Source organism: Bombina bombina, chromosome 2, assembly GCF_027579735.1.
Source record: "Bombina bombina isolate aBomBom1 chromosome 2, aBomBom1.pri, whole genome shotgun sequence".
NCBI lineage: Eukaryota > Metazoa > Chordata > Amphibia > Anura > Bombinatoridae > Bombina > Bombina bombina.
The window spans coordinates 772116510-772143129 of record NC_069500.1 but is presented as its reverse complement, the minus strand read 5'-3'; the positions used below and the strand labels follow the sequence as shown (position 1 = coordinate 772143129).

The 26620-nt window shown below is 42.9% G+C and overlaps 1 protein-coding gene across 3 annotated transcripts in view; it reads right to left on the bottom strand.

Moving 5' to 3' along the window:
• The window catches only part of GATAD2A (GATA zinc finger domain containing 2A), a 477099-nt gene that overhangs the window by 8071 nt on the left and 442408 nt on the right, over positions 1–26620 (bottom strand). For all 3 annotated transcript variants that reach the window (XM_053702923.1, XM_053702922.1, XM_053702921.1), the window contains exon 9: positions 25157–25340. In XM_053702923.1, coding sequence (XP_053558898.1) covers positions 25157–25340 — 184 coding nt within the window. The remainder of the gene's footprint in view (positions 1–25156; positions 25341–26620) is intronic.

Below are 26620 nucleotides of genomic sequence, written 5' to 3'. Positions count from 1 at the left end.
CAACTTAAATTTAAATGCAATCACATCAGGTTCAGCTTGTTGAGAAATGTTCCCTGAATCAGTAATTTCTCCCTCAGACAAAACCTCCCTGGCCCCATCAGACTGAGTTAGGGGCCCTTCAGAAATATTAATATCAGCGTCGTCATGCTCTTCAGTATCTAAAACAGAGCAGTCGCGCTTACGCTGATAAGTGTTCATTTTGGCTAAAATGTTTTTGACAGAATTATCCATTACAGCCGTTAATTGTTGCATAGTAAGGAGTATTGGCGCGCTAGATGTACTAGGGGCCTCCTGAGTGGGCAAGACTCGTGTAGACGAAGGAGGGAATGATGCAGTACCATGCTTACTCCCCTCACTTGAGGAATCATCTTGGGCATCATTGTCATTGTCACATAAATCACATTTATTTAAATGAATAGGAATTCTGGCTTCCCCACATTCAGAACATAGTCTATCTGGTAGTTCAGACATGTTAAACAGGCATAAACTTGATAACAAGTACAAAAAACGTTTTAAAATAAAACCGTTACTGTCACTTTAAATTTTAAACTGAACACACTTTATTACTGCAAATGCGAAAAAACATGAAGGAATTGTTCAAAATTCACCAAATTTTCACCACAGTGTCTTAAAGCCTTAAAAGTATTGCACACCAAATTTGGAAGCTTTAACCCTTAAAATAACGGAACCGGAGCCGTTTTGAACTTTAACCCCTTTACAGTCCCTGGTATCTGCTTCGCTGAGACCCAACCAAGCCCCAAGGGGAATACGATACCAAATGACGCCTTCAGAAAGTCTTTTCTAAGTATCAGAGCTCCTCTCACATGCGACTGCATGCCATGCCTCTCAAAAACAAGTGCGCAACACCGGCGCGAAAATGAGGCTCTGCCTATGCTTTGGGAAAGCCCCTAAAGAATAAGGTGTCTAAAACAGTGCCTGCCGATATTATTATATCAAAATACCCAGATAAAATGATTCCTCAAGGCTAAATATGTGTTAATAATCAATCGATTTAGCCCAAAAAAAGTCTACAGTCTTAATAAGCCCTTTTGAAGCCCTTATTTACAATCGTAATAAACATGGCTTACCGGATCCCAGAGGGAAAATGACAGCTTCCAGCATTACATCGTCTTGTTAGAATGTGTCATACCTCAAGCAGCAAGAGACTGCTCACTGTTCCCCCAACTGAAGTTAATTGCTCTCAACAGTCCTGTGTGGAACAGCCATGGATTTTAGTGACGGTTGCTAAAATCATTTTCCTCATACAAACAGAAATCTTCATCTCTTTTCTGTTTCTGAGTAAATAGTACATACCAGCACTATTTCAAAATAACAAACTCTTGATTGAATAATAAAAACTACAGTTAAACACTAAAAAACTCTAAGCCATCTCCGTGGAGATGTTGCCTGTACAACGGCAAAGAGAATGACTGGGGTAGGCGGAGCCTAGGAGGGATCATGTGACCAGCTTTGCTGGGCTCTTTGCCATTTCCTGTTGGGGAAGAGAATATCCCACAAGTAAGGATGACGCCGTGGACCGGACACACCTATGTTGGAGAAATTAGATTTGGATGATTGAAAGGACCCTGAATTAGAAGGTCCTGCCTCAGAGGCAGAGACCATGGTGGACAGGACGACATGTCCACTAGGTCTGCATACCAGGTCCTGCGTGGCCACGCAGGCGCTATCAGAATCACCGATGCTCTCTCCTGTTTGATCTTGGTAATCAGTCGAGGAAGCATCGGAAATGGTGGAAACACATAAGCCATGTTGAAGACCCAAGGGGCTGTCAGAGCATCTATCAGCACCGCTCCCGGGTCCCTGGACCCGTAACAAGGAAGCTTGGCGTTCTGGCGAGACGCCATGAGATAAAGATCTGGTTTGCCCCAACGATGAATCAGTTGAGTGAAGACCTCCGGGTGAAGTTCCCACTCCCCCGGATGAAAAGTCTGGCGACTTAGAAAATCCGCCTCCCAGTTCTCCACGCCTGGAATGTAGATCGCTGACAGATGGCAAGAGTGAGACTCTGCCCAGCGAATTATCTTTGAGACTTCCAACATTGCTAGGGAACTCCTGGTTCCCCCTTGATGGTTGATGTAAGCCACAGTCGTGATGTTGTCTGACTGAAATCTGATGAACCTCAGTTGCTAACTGAGGCCAAGCTAGAAGAACATTGAGTATTGCTCACAACTCCAGAATATTTATTGGGAGGAGTTTCTCCTCCTGGGTCCATAATCCCTGAGCCTTCAGGGAGTTCCAGACTGCGCCCCAACCTAGAAGGCTGGCATCTGTTGTTACAATCGTCCAATCTGGCCTGCGAAAGGTCATACCCTTGGACAGATGGACCCGAGAAAGCCACCAGAGAAGAGAATCTCTGGTCTCTTGGTCCAGACTTAGCAGAGGGGACAAATCTGAATAATCCCCATTCCACTGACTTAGCATGCATAATTGCAGCGGTCTGAGATGCAGGCGCGCAAATGGCACTATGTCCATTGCCGCTACCATTAAGCCGATTACTTCCATGCACTGAGCCACTGACGGGCGTGGAATGAAGGACACGGCAAGCATTTAGAAGCTTTGATAACCTGGACTCCGTCAGGTAAATTTTCATCTCTACAGAATCTATAAGAGTCCCTAGAAAGGAGACTCTTGTGAGTGGTGATAGAGAACTCTTTTCCACGTTCACTTTCCACCCATGCGACCTCAGAAATGCCAGAACTATCTCTGTATGAGACGTGGCCATTTGAAAGCTTGACGCCTGTATCAGGATGTCGTCTAGATACGGAGCCACCGCTATGCCTCGCGGTCTTAGAACCGCCAGAAGTGAGCCCAGAACCTTTGTAAAGATTCTCGGGGCCGTAGCCAACCCGAAGGGAAGAGCTACAAACTGGTAATGCCTGTCTAGAAAGGCAAATCTTAGGTACCGATAATGATCTTTGTGAATCGGTATATGAAGGTAGGCATCCTTTAAGTCTACCGTGGTCATGTATTGACCTTCTTGGATCATGGGTAGGATGGTTCGAATAGTTTCCATTTTGAATGATGGAACTCTTAGGAATTTGTTTAAGATTTTTAGGTCCAAGATTGGCCTGAAGGTTCCCTCTTTCTTGGGAACCACAAACAGATTCGAGTAAAACCCTTGCCCTTGTTCCGTCCGCGGAACTGGGTGGATCACCCACATTATGAAGAGGTCTTGCACACAGCGTAGAAATGCCTCTTTCTTTATTTGGTTTGCTGATAACCTTGAAAGATGAAATCTCCCTTGTGGAGGAGATGCTTTGAAGTCCAGAAGATATCCCTGAGATATGATCTCCAACGCCCAGGGATCCTGGACATCTCTTGCCCAAGCCTGGGCGAAGAGAGATAGTCTGCCCCCCACTAGATCCGTTTCCGGATAGGGGGCCCTCTCTTCATGCTGTCTTAGGGGCAGAAGAAGGCTTTCTGGCCTGCTTGCCCTTGTTCCAGGACTGGTTAGTTTTCCAGCCCTGTCTATAACGAGCAACAGGTCCTTCCTGTTTTGGAGCGGAGGAAGTTGATGCTGCTCCTGCCTTGAAGTTACGAAAGGCACGAAAATTAGACTGTTTGGCCTTTGACTTGGCCCTGTCCTGAGGAAGAGTATGACCCTTACCCCCAGTAATGTCAGTAATAATTTCTTTCAAGCCGGGCCCGAATAAGGTCTGCCCTTTGAAAGGAATATTAAGCAATTTAGATTTAGAAGTCACGTCAGCTGACCGGGATTTAATCCATAGCGCTCTGCGCGCCTGGATGGCGAATCCGGAGTTCTTAGCCGTTAGTTTGGTTAAATGTACAACGGCATCAGAAACAAATGCATTAGCTAGCTTAAGTGCTTTAAGCTTGGCCATAATCTCATCCAATGGAGCTGTGCGAATGGCCTCTTCCAGAGACTCAAACCAGAATGCCGCAGCAGCAGTGACAGGCGCAATGAATGCAAGGGGCTGTAAGATAAAACCTTGTTGAACAAACATTTTCTTAAGGTAACCTAATTTTTTATCCATTGGATCCGAAAAAGCACAACTATCCTCCACCGGGATAGTGGTACGCTTAGCTAAAGTAGAAACTGCTCCCTCCACCTTAGGGACCGTCTGCCATAAGTCTCGTGTGGTGGCGTCTATTGGGAACATTTTTCTAAATATCGGAGGTGGGGAAAAGGGCACACCGGGTCTATCCCACTCCTTGCTAATAATTTCTGTAAGCCTTTTAGGTATAGGAAAAACGTCAGTACACAACGGTACCGCAAAGTATCTATCCAACCTACATACTTTCTCTGGAATTGCAACCGTGTTACAATCATTCAGAGCCGCTAATACCTCCCCTAGCAATACGCGGGGGTTCTCAAGCTTAAATTTAAAATTAGAAATCTCTGAATCCGGTCTCCCTGGATCAGATCCGTCACCCACAGAATGAAGCTCTCCGTCCTCATGTTCTGCAAATTGTGACGCAGTATCAGACATGGCTCTCACATAATCAGCGCGCTCTGTCCTTAACCCAGAGCTATCACGCTTGCCTCTTAATTCAGGCAATTTAGATAATACCTCTGTCATAACAGCAGCCATGTCTTGCAAAGTGATTTGTATGGGCCTCTCTGATGCACTTGGCGCCACAATATCACGCGCCTCCTGAGCGGGAGGCGAAGGTACTGACACGTGAGGAGAGTTAGTCGGCATAACTTCCCCCTCGTTGTCTGGTGATAATTTCTTTACAGATATAGATTGACTTTTATTCAAAGTGACATCAATACATTTAGTACACATATTTCTGTGGGGCTCCACATTGGCCTTCAAACATAGTGAACAAACAGATTCATCTGTGTCAGACATGTTTAAACAGACTCGCAATGAGACTAGCAAGCTTGGAAAATCCTTTCAAATAAATTTACAAGCAATATAAAAAACGCTACTGCGCCTTTAAGAAGCACAAAAAAACGTCACAGTTGAAATAACAATGAACCAAATCAGTTATAGCAACCAAATTTTCACAGTAAATGTATTAAGTTAGAAAAGTATTGCACCCACTAGCAAATGGATGATTAACCCCTTAATACCCAAAAACGGATAATCAATTTAACAATTAACGTTTTTATCACAGTCAAACACACTGTCACAGGTCTGCTGTGACTGATTACCTCCCTCAAAATGACTTTTGAAGACCCCTGAGCTCTCTAGAGACATCCTGGATCAAGGAGGAAGAAGCAGGAAGACAAACTGAATTTTTACTGCGCAAAAAAGCGCTAAAATAGGCTCCTCCCACTCCTATTACAACAGTGGGAAACCTCAGTTAATCGTTTCTATATAGAAATAAACAGCCATGTGGAAAATCATGCCCCAAAAGATTTATCACCAAAGTACCTCACAAAAAACGAATAACATGCCAGTAAACGTTTTAAACTTACACTTTAAAAGTTAGGTAGTGTTATTAATAAGCCTGCTACCAGTCGCTTCTACTGCAGTTAAGACTTATACAATACTTCAGTATTAACAGTATTTTCTTAGTCAAATTCCATTCCTTAGAAAATAACTTATTGTACATACATTCATCAGCCTGATACCAGTCGCTGCTGCATTTAAGGCTGTACTTACATTACATCGGTATCAGCAGTATTTTCTTAGTCAATTCCATTCCTTAGAAAAATAATTTACTGCACATACCTTGTTTGCAGGATTCCCCACATGCTATTCTCTTTCTGAAAGTTACCCCACTCCTCAGAATGCGCGAGAACAGCCAGTGGATCTTAGTTACTTCTGCTAAGATCATAGAAAACGCAGGCAGATTCTTCTTCTAAATACTGCCTGAGAACAAACAGCACACTCCGGTGCCATTTAAAATAACAAACTTTTGATTGAAGAAATAAACTAAGTATAAAAAACACCACAGACCTCTCACAACGACCTATCTAGTTGAGTTGCAAGAGAATGACTGGATATGACATGTGAGGGGAGGAGCTATATAGCAGCTCTGCTTGGGTGATCCTCTTGCAACTTCCTGTTGGGAAGGAGATATAATCCCATAAGTAATGGATGGCCCGTGGACTGAATACACTTAACAAGAGAAATATACATATATACACACACATATAGTTTAAAAGTCATTAAGTCAAGCATAGGTCAGAAAATGTCATCTATCTTCAGAATAATGGAAAAGGATGAAATAAAATCCTTAGCCTTGCTTAAAAACAAACTACAGCTAATATAACCATAAATGTCAGAACGCCGTTAGGGATGTGAGACAGACATGTTCCAAAGAGAACTCATCATAAAAATAAATACAATTTAAAAAAAATTACACCTCACATTCAGAAAACAGCCTGAGGTGTCTGAGTCTCAAAACTATAAGAGCATCCTAAGGTGTTCTGATCATTTAACATTATTAATGTTAAATTATAATGAAGTATTAAATCTTGTTTTAAAATAAATGTTGAATACCAATTAAAGCCAAAGAAAAGGAAATTTATTCTTACCTGATAAATTTGTTTCTTTTACGATGAGTCCACGGATTTCATCCTTACTTGTGGGATATCGCCTCCTGGTCAGCAGGAGGAGGTAAAGAGCACCACAGCAGAGCTGTATATATAGCTCCTCCATTCCCTCCCACTCCAGTCATTCGACCGAAGTTAGGAAGAGAAAGGAAAAGCCAAGGTGCAGAGGTGACTGAATTTTAATAAAAATAAAGACCTGTCTTAAAAAAACAGGGTGGGCCGTGGACTCATCGTATCGTAAAAGAAACACATTTATCAGGTAAGAATCCATTTCCTTTTCTTTTACAAGATACGATGAGTCCACAGATTTCATCCTTACTTGTGGGATACAATCCAAAGCTATAGTAGACGGATGAAAAGGGAGGGACAAGACAGGGAACCTAAACGGAAGGCACCACAGCTTGAAGAACTTTGCTCCCAAAAACAGCCTCAGACAAGGCAAAAGTATCTAATTTGTAAAATTGGGAAAAAGTGTGAAGAGACGACCAAGTTGCAGCTTTGCAAATCTGTTCAACAGAAGCATCATTTTTGAATGTCCATGAGGAAGCCACAGCTCTAGTGGAATGAGCCGTAATTCGTGCAGGAGGCTGCTGTCCAGCAGTCTCATATGCCAAACGGATGATATTCTTCAGCCGAAATGAAAGAGGTAGCCGTAGCTTTCTGACCCCTACGTTTCCCAGAAAACACAATAAACAAGGTAGACGATTGCCGAAAATCCTTAGTTGCCTGCAAGTAAAACTTCATAGCACGGACCATGTCCAAATTATGTAACTACCTGCCCCCATGGTCTTCCGACCACACTTGACAAAGGAACCGGAGAAAAGTGACAAAACGCCTAAGACCGCTCGTGTTCACTGATAACCATGCGGTCGCGGCGTGTGCTTAGTCTGATCCAGGAGCCGGATGTAATGACAGTCTGTGCGGCTAAACAGCACGCCAAAGCAAGCCCATCGTGGGCGTCGCATCGGCCATAACTCCGCACGGCAAAGTCCTAATGCAAGACTCCGGTAAGCACACTCCAAGCGTCCAACACATAGGCACCATAGCTCTTGAGAAGCATACTAGTGATGCATACAAGCCCTATTCCTAGGATCACAATAGGTCATAATAAACATTAACCTCTAATGTAACCCCCCTTATGTCGGTTGACCCCTGGACAACTCACACACACCATTACAATAACAGCCCTTTTAACTTGTTGCAAAGGCTCTTGTTCCAACAGCTCATAAGTACACAGTCCCTTCTGAGTTAGCCAGTGTCCCAGAAAATAAAAGACTGCACTTACCTCAGTGCTGATCAACAGCATGAGAAGTTCCACAGGATCAAGAGGTCTTCTCCCTCCAGCAGCTCTGTGGACACAAAAGGGCCTTAGATAATATTGCTAAGACCATCAGTATACAAAGGGCAGCACAAGTATGGGCAAAGTGAGGGTAAAACCCCACCAGTTCCCATTGCTTTAAAGCCATCTGTAGCTCTACTCTAGAGGCTGACAAGGAATACGGCTACACCCTATAGAAAAATAGCACACTTTGGTACCATTTTAAAAATAATAAACTCTTGATTGAAGAATCTAAACTAACACCTCACTTTACCTCTTCCTATCACTAACACAGGCAAAGAGAATGACTGGGGTGGGAGGGAAGGGAGGAGCTATATATACAGCTCTGCTGTGGTGCTCTTTACCTCCTCCTGCTGACCAGGAGGTGATATCCCACAAGGATGAAATCCATGGACTCGTATCTTGTAAAAGAAATCAAATTTCTTGCACTACAGCTGATAAGTTCTGACTCATTTCTGCACTGATGTTTGTTATGTGTTTGCCCAGTAGCTGTCTTGAGCTCAACTGTGGAGAGAGATCTGAGGATGTGCTAGTTTCCTTTGTTGACAGCTTAAAGGGCCATTACACACATTTTTTCTTTGCATAAATGTTTTGTTGATGATCTATTTATAAAGCCCATAAAGTGTTTTTTTTTTTTTAAAAATGTATAATTTTGCTTATTTTTAAAGAACATTGCTCTGATTTTCAGACTCCTAACCAAGCCCCAAAGTTTTATTTGAATACCGTCAGCTACCTTCTCCAGCTTGCTCCTGTTTGTGTAAAGGGTCTTTTCATATGCAAAAGAAGGGGGAGGGGGGGGAGTGTCTTACTTGCAGTGGGCTTTGCCACTGCCTTTTCAACAGAGCTAAACTGAAAGCTTCTAAGTACGTTTTTAAACAGTTTTATACTGGATTTTTATATCCGTATCTGTGCATCTTATTCTTTATAGTAGAGTCTATTACATGCAGTTATATGAAAATGAGTGTATACTGTCCCTTTAAAGGGAATTCCTGGGCCATGGGGATTGAAGAAATATATGTTAAACTCTTGGTCGAACACAGCAACTTCAAGTACAAGGCCCAGCCACCACCTGTTATTGCATACAAAACACACAATAATTTTCCTTTGGCAGGAGTAGGGAGTGGTTCATTGGTGACATCCATGGATTGGAAGGTCTCTTGAACTTAAAGTCTAAAACTATCTTTTCGTACAAAACTGTGGAATGATCTCGTTTGCTCAATTGGATTGGATTTGACAAATCAAGACAGAAGAAATTTCTTATATTCCTCTATGCCTTCTGTAGAACAGCAGCAAAAGGTAATTCCTTTGATAAATGATCTACAATAATCATACATTTCTAAATAGGTTACAATGAAATTGATTTCAGTACAATGCATGCTTGCTTTTGCCACCAACATCATCACATGGACCTTTGCCATGAGGAGTGACAGACGTACCACTCCACTTTCAAATCAAACTCGTTGTCACAGGTTTATAACATTTTTCTTATTCTTACTGTGATGCAGAATCATCGGAAAAGTAAACTAGTTTATGCCAGTGTGTGATGACTATGTGCTGGAGAATCTGTTTCTCAAAATGAATGAACTAGAAAGCAAAATCAATTGCGTGATTAAAGTATGTGTCGGTAGAAGGAAAGTAAATCCAGTGGTAATACTGGATCTCATCTTGAATGACACATGAAATATTTTCTGAGAAATTGTAAATGATTATGCACTCAATTTTTAAGGTTTCTTTTTGTCCTTTTAAATATTCAGATTGTTTTTTTTTTGAGAATTAAGAAGTTTTAAGTCCTCAAGTTTCCCCAACAGTTAATCGGCAAAATCTTCAAGTGAAATGACAAGCTCTACAAGTTGACATCTATTAATAAACACCGTTTAAAGAATATGAAATCTATGAAGAAGTAAAATATAATCTCTTCCATGATGACTTCACAAACCTGTTCAATGCCAGGACACACTTCACAGTTTAATATAATTTAAACTCATTATTTAACTAACAAACCATCACACTTAAAAGGTTCCTTGTTTTGTTTTTATAGCTTAGAGCATGGGTTAAGCATTTTGGTGCGTTTTATCCACAATACTTTGGTCGAAGCTCAGCAAATTGAGAAATCTATTTTGATGTCAGGATTTTTTTTTCCTTAAAGGGACATTCTAGTCAAAATTTAAATGCATAGATGACTTACATTTTTGAATAGAATCCGATTTGTAATATACATGTATTGGCAAAAATGCTTCTAGTAAAAGTTATCACTGTTTTAGCGTTAACATTTTTCTGTGCACGTGCATGTGAAGCATAGCAAGATATTCTCAGTGCACCAACATTTAAAGTACAGTAGCTACTCATAACGCTAGTGGGGCTTGTATCATGTCAGCAATTAACAAATTGAGTCATTACCAGAAGGTAGAAGCACCTTAGGCTGTCTGAGCAAGTGCTGTGTTTAAAACGCTGGTATTTTAATCTACCTGCAGTGGACATATCATTACTTTTGGCAATGTCCTAAAATCCAAAAAAAATTAGAATAAAATCAATTACTGGTTTAGAAAGCTGAGTAAACAATCCTTTAAAATATGTGAGGAACTTATATTATTAACTAAGACTTAACCAAGAAAAGAAAGAAAAGTCCTCAATAAGGGGAGTTTAAGTAATTACTACAAAACCAGATAACCCTTGATCAATATGATACTGCCACTGATTCTGAAAATAGAATTAGATTTTTTTTTCTCTAAATGCTTGTCGTTGATTAGTTCCCTACCTAGGGAAACACAAACTGAAATTATGTTTCCATTACGAGGTTCGATTTTCTTAGAGGAGGCAATGCTAATAGGAGACTTATTCAGTTTGTATGATCGGGGGGATGAAGAGAGGAGAGTTGTCTAACTTCTTTGTTTTGTCCTGTTCTGGTTTGGTTTTATGTTGCTAATTTGTTTTTTAATTTAAGATATTCTAGCAGTGTATTTTGATGTAAAGAGTAAATGTGCCTTATTGTATATATCTGTAATTCAGGATCCATATCTCTACTGTATTATAACTAAAAAAGGATTGTTTGACTTACACTGTGTATTATGGTCTAAGGTGGTCCTGGGAGACTTACATTGTAACAAATGGGGGTTTTTTTGTTTTTGTTTTTTTTTTACACGTGTTTTGATTTTTCCAGACACCCTGCGAGGCATACTGAAAAAGCAAATGTGAGCTGATTAATTTGTTTACACTGTCGGAATGCAAATAAAAATAATTAAAAAAAAAATAAAGTTTTGAAAAAACAGAATTTATGTTTACCTGATAAATTACTTTCTCCAACGGTGTGTCCGGTCCACGGCGTCATCCTTACTTGTGGGATATTCTCTTCCCCAACAGGAAATGGCAAAGAGCCCAGCAAAGCTGGTCACATGATCCCTCCTAGGCTCCGCCTACCCCAGTCATTCGACCGACATTAAGGAGGAATATTTGCATAGGAGAAACCATATGGTACCGTGGTGACTGTAGTTAAAGAAAATAAATTATCAGACCTGATTAAAAAAACCAGGGCGGGCCGTGGACCGGACACACCGTTGGAGAAAGTAATTTATCAGGTAAACATAAATTCTGTTTTCTCCAACATAGGTGTGTCCGGTCCACGGCGTCATCCTTACTTGTGGGAACCAATACCAAAGCTTTAGGACACGGATGAAGGGAGGGAGCAAATCAGGTCACCTAAATGGAAGGCACCACGGCTTGCAAAACCTTTCTCCCAAAAATAGCCTCAGAAGAAGCAAAAGTATCAAACTTGTAAAATTTGGTAAAAGTGTGCAGTGAAGACCAAGTCGCTGCCCTACATATCTGATCAACAGAAGCCTCGTTCTTGAAGGCCCATGTGGAAGCCACAGCCCTAGTGGAATGAGCCGTGATTCTTTCGGGAGGCTGCCGTCCGGCAGTCTCGTAAGCCAATCTGATGATGCTTTTAATCCAAAAAGAGAGAGAGGTAGAAGTTGCTTTTTGACCTCTCCTTTTACCGGAATAAACAACAAACAAGGAAGATGTTTGTCTAAAATCCTTTGTAGCATCTAAATAGAATTTTAGAGCGCGAACAACATCCAAATTGTGCAACAAACGTTCCTTCTTTGAAACTGGTTTCGGACACAGAGAAGGTACGATAATCTCCTGGTTAATGTTTTTGTTAGAAACAACTTTTGGAAGAAAACCAGGTTTAGTACGTAAAACTGCATGGAACACCAGATAAGGAGGAGAACACTGCAGAGCAGATAATTCTGAAACTCTTCTAGCAGAAGAAATTGCAACTAAAAACAAAACTTTCCAAGATAATAACTTAATATCAACGGAATGTAAGGGTTCAAACGGAACCCCCTGAAGAACTGAAAGAACTAAGTTGAGACTCCAAGGAGGAGTCAAAGGTTTGTAAACAGGCTTAATTCTAACCAGAGCCTGAACAAAGGCTTGAACATCTGGCACAGCTGCCAGCTTTTTGTGAAGTAACACAGACAAGGCAGAAATCTGTCCCTTCAGGGAACTAGCAGATAATCCTTTTTCCAATCCTTCTTGAAGGAAGGATAGAATCTTAGGAATCTTAACCTTGTCCCAAGGGAATCCTTTAGATTCACACCAACAGATATATTTTTTCCAAATTTTGTGGTAAATCTTTCTAGTTACAGGCTTTCTGGCCTGAACAAGAGTATCGATAACAGAATCTGAGAACCCTCGCTTCGATAAGATCAAGCGTTCAATCTCCAAGCAGTCAGCTGGAGTGAAACCAGATTCGGATGTTCGAACGGACCCTGAACAAGAAGGTCTCGACTCAAAGGTAGCTTCCAAGGTGGAGCCGATGACATATTCACCAGATCTGCATACCAAGTCCTGCGTGGCCACGCAGGAGCTATCAAGATCACCGACGCCCTCTCCTGATTGATCCTGGCTACCAGCCTGGGGATGAGAGGAAACGGCGGGAACACATAAGCTAGTTTGAAGGTCCAAGGTGCTACTAGTGCATCCACTAGAGCCGCCTTGGGATCCCTGGATCTGGACCCGTAGCAAGGAACTTTGAAGTTCTGACGAGAGGCCATCAGATCCATGTCTGGAATGCCCCACAGCTGAGTGACTTGGGCAAAGATTTCCGGATGGAGTTCCCACTCCCCCGGATGCAATGTCTGACGACTCAGAAAATCCGCTTCCCAATTTTCCACTCCTGGGATGTGGATAGCAGACAGGTGGCAGGAGTGAGACTCCGCCCATAGAATGATTTTGGTCACTTCTTCCATCGCTAGGGAACTCCTTGTTCCCCCCTGATGGTTGATGTACGCAACAGTTGTCATGTTGTCTGATTGAAACCGTATGAACTTGGCCCTCGCTAGCTGAGGCCAAGCCTTGAGAGCATTGAATATCGCTCTCAGTTCCAGAATATTTATCGGTAGAAGAGATTCTTCCCGAGACCAAAGACCCTGAGCTTTCAGGGATCCCCAGACCGCGCCCCAGCCCATCAGACTGGCGTCGGTCGTGACGATGACCCACTCCGGTCTGCGGAATGTCATCCCTTGTGACAGGTTGTCCAGGGACAGCCACCAACGGAGTGAGTCTCTGGTCCTCTGATTTACTTGTATCTTCGGAGACAAGTCTGTATAGTCCCCATTCCACTGACTGAGCATGCACAGTTGTAATGGTCTTAGATGAATGCGCGCAAAAGGAACTATGTCCATTGCCGCTACCATCAAACCGATCACTTCCATGCACTGCGCTATGGAAGGAAGAGGAACGGAATGAAGTATCCGACAAGAGTCTAGAAGTTTTGTTTTTCTGGCCTCTGTCAGAAAAATCCTCATTTCTAAGGAGTCTATTATTGTTCCCAAGAAGGGAACCCTTGTTGACGGAGATAGAGAACTCTTTTCCACGTTCACTTTCCATCCGTGAGATCTGAGAAAGGCCAGGACAATGTCCGTGTGAGCCTTTGCTTGAGGAAGGGACGACGCTTGAATCAGAATGTCGTCCAAGTAAGGTACTACAGCAATGCCCCTTGGTCTTAGCACAGCTAGAAGGGACCCTAGTACCTTTGTGAAAATCCTTGGAGCAGTGGCTAATCCGAAAGGAAGCGCCACGAACTGGTAATGCTTGTCCAGGAATGCGAACCTTAGGAACCGATGATGTTCCTTGTGGATAGGAATATGTAGATACGCATCCTTTAAATCCACTGTGGTCATGAATTGACCTTCCTGGATGGAAGGAAGAATAGTTCGAATGGTTTCCATCTTGAACGATGGAACCTTGAGAAACTTGTTTAAGATCTTGAGATCTAAGATTGGTCTGAACGTTCCCTCTTTTTTGGGAACTATGAACAGATTGGAGTAGAACCCCAGCCCTTGTTCTCTTAATGGAACAGGATGAATCACTCCCATTTTTAACAGGTCTTCTACACAATGTAAGAATGCCTGTCTTTTTATGTGGTCTGAAGACAACTGAGACCTGTGGAACCTCCCCCTTGGGGGAAGCCCCTTGAATTCCAGAAGATAACCTTGGGAGACTATTTCTAGCGCCCAAGGATCCAGAACATCTCTTGCCCAAGCCTGAGCGAAGAGAGAGAGTCTGCCCCCCACCAGATCCGGTCCCGGATCGGGGGCCAACATTTCATGCTGTCTTGGTAGCAGTGGCAGGTTTCTTGGCCTGCTTTCCCTTGTTCCAGCCTTGCATTGGTCTCCAAGCTGGCTTGGCTTGAGAAGTATTACCCTCTTGCTTAGAGGACGTAGCACTTTGGGCTGGTCCATTTCTACGAAAGGGACGAAAATTAGGTTTATTTTTTGCCTTGAAAGGCCGATCCTGAGGAAGGGCGTGGCCCTTACCCCCAGTGATATCAGAAATAATCTCTTTCAAGTCAGGGCCAAACAGCGTTTTCCCCTTGAAAGGAATGTTAAGTAGCTTGTTCTTGGAAGACGCATCAGCTGACCAAGATTTCAACCAAAGCGCTCTGCGCGCCACAATAGCAAACCCAGAATTCTTAGCCGCTAACCTAGCCAATTGCAAAGTGGCGTCTAGGGTGAAAGAATTAGCCAATTTGAGAGCATTGATTCTGTCCATAATCTCCTCATAAGGAGGAGAATCACTATCGACCGCCTTTATCAGCTCATCGAACCAGAAACATGCGGCTGTAGCTACAGGGACAATGCATGAAATTGGTTGTAGAAGGTAACCCTGCTGAACAAACATCTTTTTAAGTAAACCTTCTAATTTTTTATCCATAGGATCTTTGAAAGCACAACTATCCTCTATGGGTATAGTGGTGCGTTTGTTTAAAGTGGAAACCGCTCCCTCGACCTTGGGGACTGTCTGCCATAAGTCCTTTCTGGGGTCGACCATAGGAAACAATTTTTTAAATATGGGGGGAGGGACGAAAGGAATACCGGGCCTTTCCCATTCTTTATTAACAATGTCCGCCACCCGCTTGGGTATAGGAAAAGCTTCTGGGAGCCCCGGGACCTCTAGGAACTTGTCCATTTTACATAGTTTCTCTGGGATGACCAACTTGTCACAATCATCCAGAGTGGATAATACCTCCTTAAGCAGAATGCGGAGATGTTCCAACTTAAATTTAAACGTAATCACATCAGGTTCAGCTTGTTGAGAAATGTTCCCTGAATCAGTAATTTCTCCCTCAGACAAAACCTCCCTGGCCCCATCAGACTGGGTTAGGGGCCCTTCAGAACCATTATTATCAGCGTCGTCATGCTCTTCAGTATCTAAAACAGAGCAGTCGCGCTTACGCTGATAAGTGTTCATTTTGGCTAAAATGTTTTTGACAGAATTATCCATTACAGCCGTTAATTGTTGCATAGTAAGGAGTATTGGCGCGCTAGATGTACTAGGGGCCTCCTGAGTGGGCAAGACTCGTGTAGACGAAGGAGGGAATGATGCAGTACCATGCTTACTCCCCTCACTTGAGGAATCATCTTGGGCATCATTGTCATTGTCACATAAATCACATTTATTTAAATGAATGGGAATTCTGGCTTCCCCACATTCAGAACACAGTCTATCTGGTAGTTCAGACATGTTAAACAGGCATAAACTTGATAACAAAGTACAAAAAACGTTTTAAAATAAAACCGTTACTGTCACTTTAAATTTTAAACTGAACACACTTTATTACTGCAATTGCGAAAAAACATGAAGGAATTGTTCAAAATTCACCAAATTTTCACCACAGTGTCTTAAAGCCTTAAAAGTATTGCACACCAAATTTGGAAGCTTTAACCCTTAAAATAACGGAACCGGAGCCGTTTTTAACTTTAACCCCTTTACAGTCCCTGGTATCTGCTTTGCTGAGACCCAACCAAGCCCAAAGGGGAATACGATACCAAATGACGCCTTCAGAAAGTCTTTTCTAAGTATCAGAGCTCCTCTCACATGCGACTGCATGTCATGCCTCTCAAAAACAAGTGCGCAACACCGGCGCAAAAATGAGGCTCTGCCTATGATTTGGGAAAGCCCCTAAAGAATAAGGTGTCTAAAACAGTGCCTGCCGATATTATTATATCAAAATACCCAGAATAAATGATTCCTCAAGGCTAAATATGTGTTAATAATGAATCGATTTAGCCCAGAAAAAGTCTACAGTCTTAATAAGCCCTTGTGAAGCCCTTATTTACGATCGTAATAAACATGGCTTACCGGATCCCATAGGGAAAATGACAGCTTCCAGCATTACATCGTCTTGTTAGAATGTGTCATACCTCAAGCAGCAAGAGACTGCTCACTGTTCCCCCAACTGAAGTTAATTGCTCTCAACAGTCCTGTGTGGAACAGCCATGGATTTTAGTGACGGTTGCTAAAATCATTTTCCTCATACAAACAGAAATCTTCATCTCTTTTCTGTTTCTGAGTAAATAGTACATACCAGCACTATTTCAAAATAACAAACTCTTGATTGAATAATAAAAACTACAGTTAAACACTAAAAAACTCTAAGCCATCTCCGTGGAGATGTTGCCTGTACAACGGCAAAGAGAATGACTGGGGTAGGCGGAGCCTAGGAGGGATCATGTGACCAGCTTTGCTGGGCTCTTTGCCATTTCCTGTTGGGGAAGAGAATATCCCACAAGTAAGGATGACGCCGTGGACCGGACACACCTATGTTGGAGAAAGCTATAGCTTTTATTAGACGCATTTTGGCTAATACATGGATATTACAAAAAGGCTTCTGTTTACAACTGAAATGTCTACATTCCTATTATGGCTGGAATGTCCCGTTTAATGCAACTCATGGATGTTACACAGTAAATTTTGGTGCCATCCTCTTTTTTTGTCAGGCATCAAATATGTGTGTATATGTGTGTGTATGTGTGTGTGTATGTGTATATAAATCAAATTATGCTTACCTGATAATTTCATTTTCTTCTGATGGAAAGAGTCCACAGCAGCATTCATTACTTTTGGGAAATAAGAACCTGGCCACCAGGAGGAGGCAAAGACACCCCAGCCAAAGGCTTAAATACTCCTCCCACTCCCCTCATCCCCAGGTCATTCTGCCGAGGAACAAGGAACAGTACAAGAAATATCAGGGTGAAAAGGTGCCAGAAGAATATAAGGACGCCCCACAGATTACGGGTGGGGTGCTGTGGACTCTTTCCATCAGAAGAAAATTAAATTATCAGGTAAGCATAATCTATGTTTTTCTTCTTAAATGGAAAGAGTCCACAGCAGCATTCATTACTTTTGGGAAATCAATACTCAAGCTAAAGAAGACACTGAATGACAAGACGGGAGGGTAAATAGGCGGCCCAAGCTGAGGGCACCAGACCTGAACCACAACCCAACAAAAAAATCCAGCTTCCTCAAAGCCAATAAAAATTTAAAGAAAAATTTGAAGAAAAGCGCTGGTGACACTGACTCGCAGTCAATCCAGAGCCAAACAGGAGACCGCAAACTGACTCGACTGAGCCAACAGTCCTCCAAGAGATACCGTTGCCCCAATAAATGGTTCCTCCAACCACCCTAAGCCCCAGGGGCAAGGCAAGGAACCGAAGAAACCAAAATGTTCCTTTAATACGACAGAAAAACAATTCAAGTGTGTGAAGACCCGGCTCACGGAGACAAAAATGGATCCAAACCAAGAAATAGGCCACACCACATGAAGCGAAAAAACGTAATAATCCGGACAATGATAGGAAAACATCTCCCCAACATCCTGCAAGCAAGGGCGTAACAGAAGACGCAAAGTCCTCCCTGCACCCACTCATAGAATACCAAATTACTCATCATGAAAATGTGTAATAGACCCAGGACAAACCTCAGGATCAAACAACACCGTGTCCATAACAAGGCGACACCAAAGAGCTTGCAAGGAATTAAGAAGCAGTCCACAGTAAGTGGACAGTATAAAAACAAACCCTCAAGAGAGGTCATTTTCTCAGCAATTTAAGTCGCCCAACCTACACTAAGGCCCCTAAAAAAAGGAGAACACAAACCTCCATCAAGGCCTCCCGAGAAGGAGAATATACCCTCGGAATCCGAAGGTAGAGAAAACCCATCCCCTATGTAGGAACAAGGAGAGAGAGAAAACCTCTCCATGCAAACTGAGCTAACAAGCTCTCACATACAAGGGATACCTCAATCTCTGGACCGCTCTGACATTCCTTTATTAAGAAAGCTGCCACATCAGGATTCAAACTCTAAGCCTTTAGCTTACTAGACAGGGTAGTTATCCCTTAGACCACTAAGTCCTTCCTGCAGACCCATACCCAGCTGGACCAACCCAGCCACACAGATCCAGTACAGGAACAAAAAGAATACCGAAACTGATACAGGAATGAGCGAAGAGATGGAAGAACCATCTCACCAGAGTACAAGGACAACCCAACTCTGACCCCAGATAAGGCCATAATCTGATAAGTTTCTATCAAAATAAGGCCCACAATCTGCTTAGAACCGGAAAGGCCCCAGGCGGATCACCTCCACCCTATGCCTCCCGACCTAAAGAGGTCTTAATAAAAAAAAACAAAAAAAAACTTCATCTCCAAAGAAAGGAGAATAGTCCCTATGAAACAACAGAGGCACAGCCGACAACTACCTGCAAAGCAGAAATCCACAGGGACACTAGCAACCGACCAGGGAATTGCAACCCTAAGGAGCAACAGAGAATGGAACCTCACGCCAGCAGTAGAGTCAAAACCCACACTCAAAGGCGCTAGCCACCCAGGAACTCCCAGATGACATGGGATACTCAGTAAAGGAGTAATAAATATTCTATATTCTAATACCAGGCCAAATCTGACCCGGACAGGTAGATAGATCAAGGACACAGCCCTAGTTCCCACTACCAGAGAACACCCCGACCAATCCCAGAATCCAAAAGGGATTAGGAAAAGGAGTAAAGCCCCAGAAACAGAGTTGCTGAAAGAAAATAGGTCCAGGCTTCTAATAGTTCAGGCAGTCTCACCCTAGAACTAAACACCCTAACTGGCCAAAAGTCAGACAAAAAGGGGAATGAACACATATCCTAAATTTGAATAACGAGAGACTCACAGGCCCCGACTAAAGGGACCATCCCTAGCTAAAGTTCCACGCTCCAAGGAGCTGGGCCAGAAGTCGTATGAAGGAACCTCTTACAGGGAACCTTGAAGTCCACTAAACCCTACGAGCCAGGCTAGGCTCTCCATTACCTCCACACAGGCAGAGGGAACAGCGAAAAATAAGGTGCTAAACCTTCCCAGCTCTGGGTAACCCTAAGCTAGACAAGTCCCCACAGGGATCAACCATCATCCGGGACGCGGATCAACCATCATCCGGGACGCAGATCCCCAAAAGGGTATCTGACTCACCAGGAGACATGAAAAGAAACCTAAAAGGTCTCAACACTTTGACAGACCATACAGTCCAAGAATAAAAACTGCATCTAGATACTAGAACAGCAGACACATTCCCTATAAAGAGTACAGAACTGCAACAGGTCTTCAAGAAAACCCTCCACAAGCTGAACAGCTTATCCAGAAGCCAGAAGACTCAGTCCTAACAGGACCATCCTGAAGCCTAAAACTAAAGGCAAATAACTCAAACAGCGGTAACGGGACCAAAGTCCGCCCACCCTCCCCCACCTGGAGGAGGCACACAAGGCATTGACGAAAATCAGATGACAGTGACGCAACAGAACACTCACCTATAACTAGAAGCTATAAGGACCGGTTAAATGCTTCCCGCCTCAGGAACCTTCGGGTTCCTCTTGAATGCTGCAGTGGAACATGAAAAAATGATAATCTGAGCACTCAGCGCTGCTACCAAACCACAGTCAAAACAGCGCCACGTGTCTGGGCAGCCACAAGACCAAACAAACCCAAACAGGGCCAGCCCGTACTAAGAGTCCTGACCAACAAGCTGCATAAACTCTCCCTCATGGGGGAAAAGGAAAACAGACATTTTAAACATAGGACTAACATGTCCAACAACTTCCGCAGAAGTAACCAAGAGTATCAATCCAAGATGGTTCTCAAAGGAAACAAAAACAAATAAAAGACAGCCATTGGATATAACTAAAATATTGAGGGTTATCCACCCAAAAAAGGACACGGGCCTACCTGTCGGACCAGCCAAACAGAGTCCCATCTCACAACTGGGAAAGCAACTCAAAAAAAGACAATAGGAGGAGATTACCTCATCCCCATATGTCTAACGTTTAGTACCATTCGGTCCATCGGACTGAAAATTCCCATACCTATATACTATAGGGTCATTCAGTGAGTGACTCAAACAGATGTCTGAGCAACACGTGAAGGCGCGCAATACGATACAGAAATGCACAACACTCCGGAACAGGACCCTCAGGATACTGTGGTGGCCCACCCCAAGGTGGAATTCTCGGGACAACAGAGCACAAGCACATTCTTAAAGCAACGTCTGGACTATGTAGAGGAGCCATCACCAACATTATCTGAAAGCAAAAGCGTGCTGCAAGTTCTGGGGGAACACACCACCCTGCATGGAGGAACTATAAACTGGGTTACCCGCATGTGTAAGAGGAACATTAGGTAGGGAACTCGCTCCTTGGGAGACAGGACACCCAGAGGCGGATGGCTCAGCAGACCCCTGATTCCCCAAGGAACAGGGTGCTCCCACATGGCAAATGGCACAAGTCCACGAGGATAAATCAGATTCAGCATCTGACACCAAATCTGAATCAGAAATTACAATCGTGTCGGTATCCGAATACTCCATAACTGAATCTGAAATGATCATAAACATGATTATAAAACCACCCTGTCCCATAACCCCCCTTAGGAGATATTAACCCTCGATTCCAAGATCAAACAGAGACTCACTGAGACCCATTGTTAAAAGTTAAACCCGCGAGGAGTTTTAGCCACACGGAAAACATATTACAGTACATTGCATAAAGTAAAATTAAACGATCTTACCGGAATCAACACTGTGGAACAGGAACACTGCCTTTCAAGTGTGACGAATAGTAGCATTGCCTCAGCCATGGACTTGAGAGAAAAAAAAAAACAGGCAGTGAAGCGAAATTAGACGCTGATTGTTTAAGGAGCTATTAATCTGGGGATGAGGGGAGTGGAAGGAGTATTTAATCCTTTGGCTGGGGTGTCTTTGCCTCCTCCTGGTGGCCAGGTTCTTATTTTGCAAAAGTAATGAATGCTGCTGTGGACTCTTTCCATTTAAGAATATATATGCGTCCAGAGAAATCTGTTGAGACATATCCGAATAATCGCAGTTCCACTGTCTCAGCATGCACAGCTGAAGTAGTCTAAGATGGAATCTGGCAAAAGGAATGTCTATGCTAGACACCATGAGACCAATCACCTCCATACACCGAGCCACAGAGCGCCTTAAGGAGGTCTGGAGGGCAAGACAGGCGGAAGTTAGCTTGTAACGTCTCTGGTCTGTAAGGAATATCCTCATGAATATGGAGTCTGTTATAGTACCCAGGAATTCCACCCTGGTATTGGGAATAAGAGAACTCTTTTCTAAGTTTATCTTCCATCCATTATATCGAAGAAATAGAAGAGCTTTCAAATGGTCTGCTGCCAGACAACAGGATGGTGCTTGAACCAGATTATCAAAGTATGGCGCTACTGCTATACCCTTGGTTCTGGCCACTGCAAGCAGAGCCCCTAGAACCTTAATAAAAACTCTTAGAGCAGTAGCAAGACCAAACGGAAGTGCAATAAAATGGAAGTGCTGGTCCAGGAACAAAAACCTTAGGAACTTGAAGTGTTCCTTGTGTATTGGAACGTGAAGCTCAGCATCCTTCAGATCTACCGTGGTCCTGAACTGTCCATCCTGAACTAAGGGAAAGATGGACTTTGTCTCCATCTTAAACGAGGGGACAGATAGGAATTTGTTTAAGCACTTTAGGTCCCGAATCAGGCGGAAAGATCCCTCCTTCTTTGGGACCACAAAAAAGGTTTGAGCAGTATCTCAGACCTCTTTCTGCAAGAGGTACCAGGACAATGACTCCCAGGGAGGAGAGATTCTTCACGCACCCTAGAAAAGCCTCTCTTTTCTGGCCTTGAAGACAGGTTTGACAAGAGGAATCTGCCCCTGGGTGGATGAGATTTGAAACCTATCCAGTATCCCTGATCAATGACCTCCAGGACCCCAAACCAAGCTTCTGAAAAGAGTGATAGTCTGCCCCCTACAAGATCCAGATCGGGGGCCGCTCCTTCATGCCGACTTTGTCTCGGCGGGCTTCTTCTGCTTGGATTTATTTCAGGATTGAGCCAGCTTTCAAGTCCCCTTGGATTGCTCGGGCTTTGCGGAGGGCTGCTGACTTTGGGATTTATCCGAACGAAAGGAACAAAAATTAGGACCTTGTCCCTTAGGTTTGTTCTTCTTATCCTGCAGTAAAGGGGCACCTTTGCCTCCAGCAACTGTGGTGATAATTGAGTCCAGGCGGCCTGGGCCCAATATAATTTTTCCCTTAAATGGGAGGGAAAGAAGTCCTAACTTCAAAGTCAAAGTAATGTCCGCAGATCAGGACTTCAGCCAGAGTGCCCTATGGGCTTGAACAGAAAAACCTGAAGCCTTGGCATTAAGGCGAATAATTTGCATCACAAATAAAAGAATTAGCCACCCTTAAGGCCTTGATTCTTTCTTGATCACGTCGAGGGGGCCCTCCACCTCGATCAACTCCAATAAGGAGTCGCACCAGTACGTAGCTGCTCCAGCAACTGCCGCTTGAAACAAATATCCTGTATGTTGAAACATCTTTCTTAAGAGTTTCTATTTTCTTAGCCATGGGCTCTTTAAAAACGTCAAACTATCCTCAAGCGGGATAGTAGTGCGTTTAGCAAGCGTGGAGATACGGCCATCCACCTTGGGGATGGAACCCCACAACTCCAATTTAGAATCCAGAACCGGGAACAATTTTAAAGGAAGAAGGGGAAAATAAAGAACCAATCCTTTCCAATTCATTCTTAATACTCTTCACCATCTTTACGGGATCCGGGAATGTCTGTGGTACAACCCTGTCCTCGTAGACCTTATCTAATTTAGGAATCAAAGGTTTCTCAGACGATTTAGGCTCTGGAACCTCTAACGTAGCCAAAATTTCCTTTAGCAGAAAGCGTAAAATGTTAAATACTAAATCTATAGTCTGATTCCTCCGTAGCTGGAGGCTTAGAGGCAGCAGATTCCGACTCAGAAAGAGCACCCTCTAAAGTATCAGAGGCGTCTTCATCATCGGATAATCTTGTATCGATAAATCCAATAATCGAGTAGATGACCACTGGGAAGGATAGCAATATTTGGCCTTTCGCTTAGCAGGGCGAGGTAGAGCACTAAAGGCCGCAGACACTGCCGTTTGTAACTGCTCAGTAAAGTCTGGCGGTAAAAGGGCCCCTCCAGATGGAGGATTAGGAGTGCTATGGGAAGCTGCATGTGTATTAGGAAATGACTGTAGGGTGCGCACCTCACGGGACGGAGACTCCTCAGAGGTGGACGGCTCAGTGGTATCAAACATATTAACTTTGACACGATTACTTTATCAAGGCATGTGGAACATAATTGAGCAGGTGGATATACCGCAGTATCCTTACAATATAGACAGGTATTAGACTTAGGTAAAGAGGAAGTACCCTCTAACGCATCAGAATCCTCCATAGCTTGCGCTCATAAAGCAGACTATTGAATAAGATAAAACGGCACCTTTATACCCCCAATGGCTGGGGCACTTACCACCTCCTATAACGCAGGCCAAACAGAGAAACTGCTTCTTCTCTGGTAACCCGCACGGTCAGGAAAGAGTAAATCAGTGTGACCACACCGGTCACGTCATGCGCAACGCAGGACAGCCCCTGCTATAATAGGGAAAAAGAGCGCCAAGCCTTTCAGGCTGCGCAGCTTCCAAAAACAAAAGTAAAAACATGTACGTTCCAACATCTGTCTGAGCCTCATCTCACACATGTTGCAGCATAATCATAATAAAATACAATTATGTGATTAACCCCCCCCCTGTTCAATAATCCCCCTCCGGAGAGATTAACCCTTGATTCCATACAGATAAAAGGAGCCACACAGTGACCGTCTTCTTGCGTCATCATATGTGTATAAAAAAATGAAACGATCTTACCGGAATCTATGCCGTGGAACAGAAAACACAGCCTCTCAAGATTGACAGTCTTGTAGCTTCGCTCCTGACATGGACTTGAGTGATGGAAGCAGGCGGTGAAACTCAAACACCGATTGCTTAGGAGCTGTTAAGAGTCTGGATGAGTTCGCAGAAAGACTCTCCCTGCATCTCCAGACTAATATTCGTCAATGCTCTCACTGAGAGGCTAACAAAACTACTTAAAACTCCAGTCCCATTTCGAAGGGTAGATACCCTTCATAAGGAACTACTCCTAATCTTATTACACTTCTCTGCCAACCTCCTGTGACAAAAGGCAAAGAATTACAGCCTTTGGCTGGGGTTTCTTTGCCTCCTCCTGGTGGCCAGGTTTAGTATTTCCCAACAGTAAGGAATGATGCCATGGACACTCCTCATATTAAGGAGGAAAGAATTTTCAAAACATTTTAAATAAATCAAATCTAAAATTTTGATCAAGCAGAAATCAATAACCAATTTTCAGAAAAATAAAAAATAGTAAGGCAACCTGCATTTTTATATTTGACATAGAAAGAACCAGTGACCAGGAGCTGAATCCCAGGTGTAATGGCTTGTGGACTCTCACCACCTTATGAAATAAACTCGTCTTCCTAAATGCTACTGATAGGGAACAAATATATCTTACTTTAAAACCCGGTTTGGTTTCATTATGCAGACTACTCAAATATATTCTACCTAACAGGACAGGCAGGTGATATGACCAATTTACTTGACAGTGGCAATTGATGTCTACCTGCATTCATAGGGCTCTTCTTCCAGTTTCCGGTTGTCATGTTATTCTTGTTCAAAGGACGCTCACCAGGCTTTAGCGACCGACTAACAAGGGTTGCTGAATTGGCCAACTTGGTCGTAGGGGGAAACGTATGCAGGACTCCTCTCGTGGTCCCTGGCAGTCCACGGGATATAGGTGTTGGACTCTAAATGTGGAGAGAGAAGAAAAAAAAAAGGAGGGGGGCAGTTATAAAATAATATATTATATATATATATATATATATATATATATATATATATATATATATATATATATATATATATATATATAAAAAACAGAATTTATGCTTACCTGATAAATTACTTTCTCCAACAGTGTGTCCGGTCCACGGCGTCATCCATAACTTGTGGGAATATTCTCTTCCCCAACAGGAAATGGCAAAGAGCACAGCAAAAGCTGTCCATATAGTCCCTCCTAGGCTCCGCCCACCCCAGTCATTCGACCGACGGACAGGAGAAAAACAGGAGAAACCATAAGGTGCCGTGGTGACTGTAGTTAAAGAAAGAAATTCATCAAACCTGATTAAAAAACCAGGGCGGGCCGTGGACCGGACACACCGTTGGAGAAAGTAATTTATCAGGTAAGCATAAATTCTGTTTTCTCCAACATTGGTGTGTCCGGTCCACGGCGTCATCCATAACTTGTGGGAACCAATACCAAAGCTTTAGGACACGGATGAAGGGAGGGAGCCAATCAGGTTACCTAAACAGAAGGCACCACGGCTTGCAAAACCTCTCCCAAAAATAGCCTCCGAAGAAGCAAAAGTAACAAATTTGTAGAATTTGGCAAAAGTGTGCAGGGAAGACCAAGTCGCTGCCTTACATATCTGATCAACAGAAGCCTCGTTCTTGAAGGCCCATGTAGAAGCCACAGCCCTAGTATAATAAATTTTATTTTTATTGTTTGAAGTTCACAGGACATATACAAAGTAAACATGTTGTTTCCACATAAATATAATAATATATTACAAAACATAATCATCCATGACTCTTATTATATAATTAGCTTAGCAGTGTTTTAATTCTACTACTATACATAATATTAGTTTTATTCATGTAGAACACAGGCCTAATAAATAAATAAATAAATAAAAAAAAACGAACCTCAACCTTTTCTAGTCTTTGAATTCAGAAGGTACTAAAAAAAATAAACATTCTTATATATTTAAATTAAAGTTACTACCAGAAATTAACTTGGCGTTTCACTAATCTTACCTATGCTATACCATATTCTGTAAACCAACCTTAATAAGGCTAAGGGGGGGGGTTAGGACAAGTTGTTCAGGGGGAGTGTGGGAGGGGGAGAGAGAGAAGAGAAAAAAAAAAAAAAAAAAAGGGGGGAAACATGAGGGGCAATATACAGCGGAGGGTTTCTATTTTGATTATATATTATTTCTATATCTCCTAATAAATTCTAGCCATTTGT